Source organism: Oxyura jamaicensis, chromosome 8 (genome assembly GCF_011077185.1).
Source record: "Oxyura jamaicensis isolate SHBP4307 breed ruddy duck chromosome 8, BPBGC_Ojam_1.0, whole genome shotgun sequence".
Classification (NCBI taxonomy): Eukaryota; Metazoa; Chordata; class Aves; order Anseriformes; family Anatidae; genus Oxyura; species Oxyura jamaicensis.
In genome coordinates, this window is record NC_048900.1 from 3053689 (window position 1) to 3064377 (window position 10689).

The 10689-nt window shown below is 36.4% G+C and overlaps 1 protein-coding gene across 4 annotated transcripts in view; it reads right to left on the minus strand.

Annotated features, from left to right (window-relative positions):
• PLPPR5 (phospholipid phosphatase related 5) overlaps window positions 1-4938 on the minus strand; it is a 246336-nt gene extending 241398 nt beyond the window's left edge. For all 4 annotated transcript variants that reach the window (XM_035332959.1, XM_035332957.1, XM_035332958.1 and 1 more), the window contains exon 1: window positions 4912-4938. In XM_035332959.1, the coding sequence (XP_035188850.1) occupies window positions 4912-4923 (12 nt within the window). In that variant the 5' untranslated portion in view covers window positions 4924-4938. The remainder of the gene's footprint in view (window positions 1-4911) is intronic.
• Between the last annotated feature and the right edge of the window lie 5751 nt (window positions 4939-10689).

A 10689-nucleotide genomic window follows, 5' to 3' on the forward strand; every position in this document is an offset into this window, starting at 1 on the left:
GAAGAATTTTAAGCTATACTATATGCTACAGTTTACATCAGTAACTTTTGTGAAAGACTGCATTTCTACTCTTTCTACTAGAGAACGGCAAAGATAAAATGATTCCTCTCCATTCAAGAGCAAATGACATCTGCAAAGGAAAGAAACCACAGCCAGGGCTTTAAGACTTTGTGAAAATGGCTATTACTCTCTTCAAAAACCACAGGAATTCAGTACGAAAGTAATATAGTCTGTCAGAAGCCACTAGAAACTCTGTCAAGCTTTAATATGATGTAGTAGATGTATAAACCACCTCTTTCCTGTGTAGCATTCCTCATTTTTCATTTACTGCCAGACTTAGAAGACTAATTTTGATCCCTCATGGTGCTGGGAAAAAAAAGAAAATAAAATAAAGAATCAACTCTTCTTCAAAATGCTGTCAACTTGTTCTTTCCTTCTACATCATAAGTTTCTGTTGCTTTTCTAAGACAATGAAGATAAGTTGTAAATTGCTAGCATTTATTATTATTATTATTGAATGGAACAAAGAAGAATTTGCAGCAACATTATTTTCCCAGTCAGTATATTAATCTTAAACTAAGAGTTGTTTGATCAAGATACCTATATAGGAAGATGTCGGCAGTTGAATCAGATGTTTTCAGATTCAGTTGCTTTCATTTAGCTTCTGTTTTTAAAAGGTGCCATGAATTAAAAAAACTGAAGAGTACAAAAGGCCACTTCTTATAATTTGATTTAATGTATATCGTCTTCCTACTGCATAATAGCAGAAAAAAACGCAATCATTGAATACTGTACTGTTGTTTTAGCTCTTAGCTCCACTGGGCTTGAATTATCATAATTGCAAGTCAAGAAAAAAAATAAGATTCATTTCCTTAGAACTAAAGAAAACACACAGCAGTTTGTCACTTCTGAATTGCACAGAGGACCACTGCAAAGGTATATTTGCATCATTAAAGCTTAGAGGAAAACTACAAAACATTTCTAATTAAGAATTTTCATGATATGCAGAATTCCAAAGGGGAAGAGAGAAATAGAGATCTTCAACTGTTCCTACATAATGTATTATTCTTAATAATATACTTTCAAACCAGAATTTTAAAATTAAAAAAAAAAAAAAAAAGCCTGATTAGACAACTGCTTTGTAATTAAGTAGATTGGAGGTGGATGCCATCAGAGACTTTCTGTAAACTTTTAAAACAATGATATTAACCCAGGCAGACTAACAACTTAATCTATAGATAAATGAGGAGGATCCACTTATTCAGAAAGACTAAATGGCAAAATAATTGAATAATCAAAGATGTATAACCCAAAGAATCAAAATAATTCTTATCCCACTTTCATGCCTGTAACTGAGCATATCTAGGAACTAGAAGTAACTAGATTAGTTACTAGATTAGTAACTAGATTAGTTACTTATGGTAACTAATCTAGAAGTAACTAGATTAGAAGTAACTAAATTAGAGTAGGCAGTCATTGTCTCAATAGCTAGGAGTGTTTCTGTAAACCAGACCAAAGTTTGCTTGCCAATCACTGAAAAGGTCAAGTAAGAAAATTAAAAGCAAAACTAGATCTAAGAGGTTAACCTGGACAATGATGTTGTAGGATTCGTTCACAGGGCGAAGATAGGACTGTGTAAAAATAAATAAATAAAATAAAGCGGATCTGGAAGTACTGATTTAGCACAGAAGGGTTTGTCTCAGTCTCTAGTATATTTGTCTTTCATAAAAAATGTTTTTGACAAGCTGTACTACAGATAGCTTTTACCTACAGGAATTAGAAAACCATAAGAGAATCACTACTTCAAAGGAAATGTTGATTGGAGAGTTTAAAGAAATATTCTAGAAGAGAAACAAGAAGAATTCAATCAAGATGTTCTGTTGATTCAAAATTCTCTTTTGAAAGCTCTGTGTGAGAATAAAATCCTCGTTGCTTCAGTCATGCTTATGATCTTTCAAAGTCTGTCCTGTATATCTATTCTTGTATTATTCATGTTCCTTTATAAAGTGGCATTTTACTCAGAGTCCTACACCACAAGCATTATACAGCCATTCTTGACGAGACAACCCAAGGGACAGGTATGCAAGGAATATTTTCAGAATGCCCTATGAGTGCTTAAAGCTGCTCTAAGGATTTCACAACTTCTTAGGCCAAGGGATTCAAACATGGTCAGGTTTGTTAGCAGCCTGTCAGTGCAGACCGTGCACGCTGAGACCTGGCACCCTGGAGAACAGGACCTTCCTCACCAAACACTGACAGAGGTAGACAGATTTGCTCAGGGTTTATAGGATTAATAAAGGAGAGGAGAAAGACTGAGTATTAGGAGAATGTCTAAGTGGGAGGAGGAGGTGAAGGAGGCTGAGACTCGCACAAGTGGGTTTTTTTTTGGAAAACAGACTGTCAGTTTGGTGAAAGTAACACGCGACAACTCAAGTGTTGCTGTCAGTTTTGCTAAAGCTGCCACAATAATAAGGCAATTAAGGCAAAAGGCTGCAGTCAAAGGAATTAGGACACGGAAGAAGATATATTTTCAATCCCCTAGCAGGAGCCATTGAACAGATCCATTCTACTACCAGCATCATCGATTATAATTGCTATTTTGCATATGGTATCACACAACAGGCAGCGTTAGCTCAGCCCTCGCCAATGCAGTTAGTGCAAGCACGTGGCACTTACACAGCTCTGAAAATCCCCAACACACCTTCACATGTTTTCAGGATGGGTCCCCGGATTGCTATCTGAACATTGCCAAACATAGCTAAGCATAGTTAAGTGTTTGGTCATAATGTACAGAAGTTGCTCCTTTGATGATCTATATTGCACATCTTGAGAATTCACACAAAATGTAAAAGTTCTGTTGTTGTTGTTTGTAACCTAGCTTCAGAAATTCAGTAATCAGTTCTGCCAGTAAGAGCAACTTTTTTCTGCAGTTCTCTGGGGGCAAATGAATACAAAGCCATTTGCTGCCTCTGTCAAGAACAGGTATTCCTCAAGACATCTCTTAACTGCAAAAGTTATTTAACTTGTGTTGGTAGCAGGGTACTCTTTAAAAAAAATGCAAAAAGTTGTTTTTTTTTTTTTTATTATTATTATTCCAACTGCTTTGCTACAATCAATATTCAAAATCGGAAACTGAAATCATGGTTTGCCAATACTTCAAGATACTTACAGAATTATGAAATGAGTGAAGGGCTGACAGACAATGTAATACATGCCTCTATGATTAATAAGCATGAAGTTCTCTAGAGGTGATCAACACATTAAATGAAACTGTGAAATGAAATAAATTCCATGCACTCATACTGGTAGAAAGAATAACTTCAGAATAATATGACCTTGATGTAGGACATTTCTTGGGACTAAGGAGAGCTAAAGTCCCTCAGCTACATTTAAGCTGTCATTTCCTTCAGATATATCATTAGGTCCCCAAAAGCGCCTCTCTGCTAGCTGGAGGTCTAAACTGATGTTATTGAAGTTGTTTAATCTATCTAATTTCAGCTTTTTAATTTCTAAACTACCACATTAAACAACTCAGCAATAAATCAATGCAACAGTTATGACAACTGATTAAAATCCTGAGCTGAATTAGCCAAAATAAGTTAGAGAACAGACTAATTAAATAAATCTAGATCATCTTTATAGTAAGCTATTATAAGACTCTGTGAAAGGAGAAATTACCTGACAAGCCTCTTTCCCAGATTAACTCTATGCCTCAAAACCCATTCCAAAAAGTCATTTCACCTACAGGCAAAATGCAGTAGTCATATTTTCAAAATTTAAAATGTTTTGCTAAAAGCTGTAGATGGTTAAAATAGTATCCATCTGCAGACCTTGCAGGCCATCAGCCTTCAGGTGCATTTGGACAAGATCTCCTATCCAACCAAAGATCCTGCTATACCAATGAGAAATATATGAAGACACCCTTCACAAATCACATCTGATTTGGAAGTGCCGTGAGCTGCACATTAGCTCAACTTCCCTGATATTACTCAGTAAAGAACTTGTTCATAGCTGAGAAGATACAACAGCAGAAGAGCCTTTATATTCCCCAAAATATTATTTCATACAACCTGCAGCCAGATTATTGTTTGCGTTATTCATGAGTTATAATAAAATGTTAACCTTTGATCTGCCAAAAACATTTGAAAGACCTCCAAAAAAAAAAAAAAAAAAAAAAAAAAAGTGTTTCCCACATTGTGTTAAATAGTCTCTAAAGATAAATTTACATATAACAGTGAAACTTATCTAACAGCTTACCACCACTTCCTTTTCTTCATACTCCTCCCTCCTCTTTCCCTGTTTTCCCCCTCCTTTGCATTTTCCAGTAGCCAAACAGCTCTACCCTCTACCATCTTTCCTTACCATATTTTGGCACTTCTCAGAGTTCTCTGGGCAATGATATTACTCACTAGCTCAGAAACAGCCACTTTTTTTTTTTGCTTGGTTAGTTCCCTGCCAGCTTAGTGAGCTGATAGCTAAATTAGCTAAATAAGCTGTGGGAGTGCATGTCCAGGAGAAAAAGAGAGAGAGAAGCAGGATGCCTCTTCTGAACACCATGCAGCGTCTATTCAGACTTCTCACGTAATTTTACCCTAAATAACTACCAAGCAAGCAGTATAATATAACTTACATGATCCAGTTCAAATTCAAGTGAACAGAAGGAACATAATATCTTTCTGCTAAGAAAACATAGCCATAAAACAGGTCTAAAATCCAGACAATCTAAATAAATCTTAAGAGAACAAAATAGGAATTATATTCCTATTCCATATATTCCATGTTAAACCAAGATTTTTTTTTTTGTTCCTATTTAATAATCATCGCTCTGAGATAAGGGTTTAACTAAACAGGGTGCTATGAGAAGCAAAAGTTAAATATTTGAATGGTGAAAAATCTACGATGGTGACATACTCTCCCAGGCATCCGGATGACTAGTCAGCTTCAGCTCCTTGCACTGCATCACTCAGTACTCCTCTTGGTAGGCTCCAGCCATTCAGTCAGAATCCCTGTGTTATTCAGATGACCTACTAGCACTGCAAACAAACGGGACAGCTGGAGTTAACAGTCTGAAGGACTGACAAGTTGCAAGTTTTCCTCAGCCGCTGCTACCAAATAACAAACCTCAGAAGGAAGAAAAAAAAAAAAGTCTGCCTCACAGGAGAAAATAGGTCCATGTTTGCAGAAAGAGTTATTTGCAATAAATAATATTATCAGCCTTGCTAACAGTTTTTGCATAATCCTATGTTTTTTTCCCATTAATACTTGGAAGGGCTTACATAAAACACATTGCATGGAGGTATTTTTTGCCCACCCACAGCACAGGACAGTGAATATCAGACAGCACAGAAAGGATTGCCAGCGTCTGAAGTCATCATGTTTTCACAGCAGTTTCAGGTTTCAGATAAACAGCTAAGCATACATGCTTATTATATCCCTCAGTGTAAGAGGTCTCAGACGCTGGGACGCTGTGGTGAGGCAGGCCTGGGGCCTGCAAGATGGCGGCGCCCATCCAGTCAGTCACCGCTGCCAAGAGCCACGTTTCCTCCACCCTTCCCCTCTCTCTGTTCATCTCCAGCCAGAATCCCGCTCCCCCTAGAATCCCACTAGTGCTGCCCTTCCTCTTGTGCTCTTCCTCACTGGCATGGCAGACTTTCATGAATTTGGGGTTTCAGGTATTTTGTTTTGTTTAATTATTTTCCTAACAGATAGCAAATTCAATGCGTTCACAGACTAGCCAGAGGAAGGAAAGTGGCTGGAAAACATGTCTGGAAGTGTGGGTGGAGAAGGCAGTAATTCCTCCTTGCCTTGCTGAGAGCCATCAGACAAGGTTAATCCAGTCTTGCAGAACACCCAAGCTCCAGTATTCCAGGTAGACCTCGCTACAGGCACAGGCTGGTTAGGCAGCTTCCCAGGGGAGCAGAGCTCTGCTCATGCCTCAGGAGATAGGAATCAACTGTTGTAACCCACACAGCTTCCACTCTTCAGCAAAGAGACTGGTCATTAGAGGTACTTGTTGAATGGCTTCACTACCACACGTCTCCCTCAGCTGCAGAAGAAAGGCTGAAAGGCCCCTAAGGGATTCAGCTTCACTCTCTAGAGCAAGTCATCTGTATGTTCAGCGTTTCCACCAGCAGCACTTGTGCTCTGAACACAGCTCTTGTGAACATGAAGTGTTTGCAAAAATATCTGCAAGGCCCTAATTTTGTTCTGCTGTCCTTCTGAAGTCTGTTAGTCACAAACAGCACCGTTTACCGTTTTCTTTGTGTTCTCCAAATGTTTTGGCAAACAAAAATCAGAAGAATATGTCATCAAGTTTACATTACTATGGACAGCAACATACCGTGTGGGTTCTGTTACTTTCCACAGGATTGGCCTTGGTCATGGGATATTTGGTTTCACTTAATTAAACCAACTAAACTACATAACTAAAGCTAGTTTTCAGAGCCCTGCTAAAAATTCCCCACACAGTTGGCTGGGTAGGATTTAGATCTCTGCACTATTCTTAGACATGCATATCTGCAGCAACTGGAAAATGCTAGGTTGCAATCAATGCATTCCAAAACATGTTTAAGGCTGTGACCCTGAGTATTTCAAATTGTGGTTTCATTTATTTCAGTTTACAAAAACACACACACACACAACGATCAGTTATTTAGGCACCTGAACACATTCTGTTAAGAATCTCACATTCAGTATCACCACAGTAATTAAACTTAAACAATTCACGGAAGTGTAATCTTTAACTGAGAAACAACATGGTGAAAATTGCTTTGGAAACCTCCCACATCCAGAATTTCGTAAAACACTTCCAATATACACAAGGCCAAGAATTGACAAGAATCTGGGAACATGAAATAGGCTACAAAAACATGTTTAACTTACTAAAAAACAATCAGACTGACAAATTTCATGGTGTAACTTGAGAAAATGGGACAAGGTGTATCATATTTAGCACAATAGCATTTATGGATCAGCTCCATTGTGCATATAGTTTATACACACGTGCACAGAATTTTTCTAGTGTGGAAGAGAAAGCAGAGCCTATGCTGTGTTTTAAGAACTCTAATATTGATATCTGTCAAGGAAACTTATTATAAAATATGATTAAAATAATCAATGTTTTTAAAACAATTTAAGGCAATGACCAACAGCTGTCTCTTTAGTTTGATTTCTAAAGACTTTATATATTCATGGCTATTAATAGCAACAGGAAGGGAGTTGTACCAACAGAAACATAATACTTCAAGGCTTTTCCTCCCAGAGACTCAGGGTGTGTGCCTACTCAAGCAAGGTAAAATTTAGCTTCATTAACACTGTAAGAACGGGGGCATTTGAATTTTTTTTCCTTCAGTGTGAGAACCCAAGAAATTCATTGTTAATTCATTTACCTATGTGGTAAGTAAACTTTTTCAAGTATTGCTTTGCCAAAATTGGCCTCCAAGGCAATAATTTAATCCCTCTTGAGAGCTGGCAGAGGCTTTGTTATGAACTTCCTCTAGGATCCTAGAAACGTACACAACTCATTTTTGTATAATTTCTAACATTGCATAATTTGCTGGAAGGATATGGTTTTGCTTTTCTCCTTTTTCACCTTATTTTACCATATGCCTGCAAGTATACAAATTAATATAATCTGTACTACCACTAAAGTGTAAAAGAAAGCATCCTTAACTGTTAATTACCTGATGATGGCCATGCAATCCCACACGCTAAACAGGCCATTAGATTAAAATTTAGTGATCAAGAGAAGCTAAAATAGAATATCGTGGAAGGAAAGCAAGCTATTATCTTTACTAACTGCGAATAGTTTTTGTGTATTTTTAATATATGTATGTATGCACACACACATTTGCGTGCCTACGCATATTTAGATATATAATACAAAATTCTAGGGATAGTTTAACTTCTTTTGTCTATATTATTCTCGCTTTAATGTTTTTTCCCCTTTAAGAACACATTTTTCCATGAAACACCTATCAACTTAGCTCAGAATTTATGATTTGATGGATGCATGACAACATTATTTATAATACTAAAGAGATCAGGTTAAAGTAAAACAGATGTAATGGGTGTTGCTACTGGCTAGTATCCTTTCCCTGTGTAAGTTTTCCATCACTAAGAAGTATACGTTTTATGCTTTTAAGCCAGATAATACCACCACATTGAGCCCCAGAAGAGTCCAGCTGGATGTAACCAAGACAAAAGCTGTTTGCTGCTTACTGTGCAACGTTAATACACTGTTGAGTGAACCAGCTGGAAGTAGTTTGCAGACTAATGGTGGAAACCACCTTCAGCTTTGAAGGCATTAAACTAGCCTTTGACTAAGACAAATGAACCTCTTATCTTTTGGGAATGCTGTGAAATAGCATACAGCCAACAAGAAAGTTTCTAACAAAACAGTTAGAAACTGTTAGTAAACTAACAGTTAGTAACTGCCCAATTATTTTAGTTGTCTATTTATATATATTTTCATCTAGAATAAACACAAGTTTTCAGATTTTCAATTTTTCTGTTTCTTGTTGGTGTGTTTCTCACTTTTAAAAGGCAAAATCTTGGTTCTATCTGTTGAAGAGACCACTCCTCATTCAACAGAGGCATCTCAGACACCAGGGCTTTGGGTTAATTTACAGCAGGCTGTGGCAGGCATTTTCAGTGAGGGACCTTCAATAAAATTTATCTCCACTCCATTCCTCTGCTGTCAGAAGTTCAAGACTAGATGCAGACAGATGCATAGCAGCAATGCATTTGTTCAGTGTAAGAATACAAAATTAACATTAATGCTGCATAAGAGGCCCCTTCTGTGCTCAAAAAAAAAAAAAAAAAAAAAAAAAAGAACAACAACAAAAAGAACAGCTACACAAGTCAGCTCATCAAGAAGCAAAATAATCAGACAAGTTAAGATATACAAAATGGTGAGTCATGAACTTAGTAACCATGCTTTCCAGAAAGTATGGGCTATGTTTTCAACTAGTAACCATCTATCGGTGCCATTTACTTCAAACTAACTTTTTCATGTATATTTTTGAAAAGGTGAAAGCTTTTAGCTGTTTACCCGTAATGAGATGTTTGTTCCTAGAAAGAAATGTTTACTACAACAATAATCTATAATTCCCTATACAGGTGTTACCTTAGGTTATTTTATCATTATTATTTTTCAAAGGAAAACAGTGTGACAAATAAAACTGAGCATGGTTTTGCTTGTAGAGTACAGCCATGGACAGCTGCCATGGTTATGAAATGACAGGATTTCTCTGCACCAATATTCAGACTTTGCTCTAGAAATGGACAACAGAATTTGTACTTCCAGATGTGAAAGTGCTTCTGAGGTCCTGCTTCTGGATTTTTGTTGAAGATATTCCATTCTTCTAAATTTTAACACACGTTTCTGTATTACTTCATCATGCAACCATTTCACCACGTGCTTTTGATTCTCATTATTACTCCCGTATTAAGTATCCAGTACAAAATAAAAGTGAACAAAGGAAGTAAAGCCAAAAAATATAACTTGTATTGCATAGTCAGTCATATAAGGAACAGGTTCTGCATGATTCTAACAAAGGAAAAATATACAGTTGCCAATTATGGAAACAGGTTAACAAATTATTCTTCCAAATTTATTTATTTATTTATGTGGCTTTAGGTTGCAGAATAGGTAAATAGTTTCCTCTGGATATGTTGCTGGCAGGCAAGTTCTGAAAACCTTGTTCCAAGAACCCTGAAAACAGACTGAAAACACGGCTGTTCAGATTCACTGATCTGATGACAAGACATTGCGGATACTTCTATTGGTGAAGCAGGCTCAAGGGGCAGACAGTGACAGCTGGTCCATTTCTTCTCTTGTCCGTAAATCCCATTTCGAATAGGACTAAGATAACTGGAAAACAACCTACTGACTGGACAACAAATCCTTCCTAGCAAGAGGATATATATGATTTAAACAATTTAAAACGTTTTAAGTGGGCTTTAAATACTTTCTTAATAATAGTCACTTAAAAAGGGAAGCAACATTTTAGAAGCCGTCTTCAGGTTAGTTGAAAAATCTGGGGGCTTAGATTAGTGAAAGACGTTAAATCATTTTCAGGTCTGTAAATATGTAACACTGACTGATAAGTAAGGCTTTTCAATGTGTTTAAATAATTTTGAAGAATAACACTAAAAAAAAATAATCTAGATCACAAAAATTCAAAGCAATGTAATCCCATTGATTCTAATTTGAACCTGAACTACTGATCTCATTTCTTCACCCAGTGAAAACTTAATCATGTTTATATCAAAGAAAAGATTCTGGCCCAAAACATAATTATTTCTGATGTAACAATTTGCTGCTTCAAATATTTTTGAACAGTTTGAAATCCACATAAGCAGTTAAACTTTAAGATAAACTTCACAGAATACAAAAATTTAAGAAATCTATACTAATTTATGAAGATTAAACAGAAAACCTATCTTGGCTTTCACAGCAAGAGTATATTTAATTTAGTGGCGTGGTTGAATTTATTCTCAAATCCATAAACTGAATACTTTTAAATTCCCATGTAATCTGGCTCTTTGAACTTCTCATTTGCTTTTAAGTGATAATTTTTTTTTAATTTTGGGTGCTGACCAAATGAAGCATATATTAATATTTTAAAAAAGCATCTTAATTGGAGAATCAAATATGGGGTCTTTGCATGTTTGAACAAAACCTCA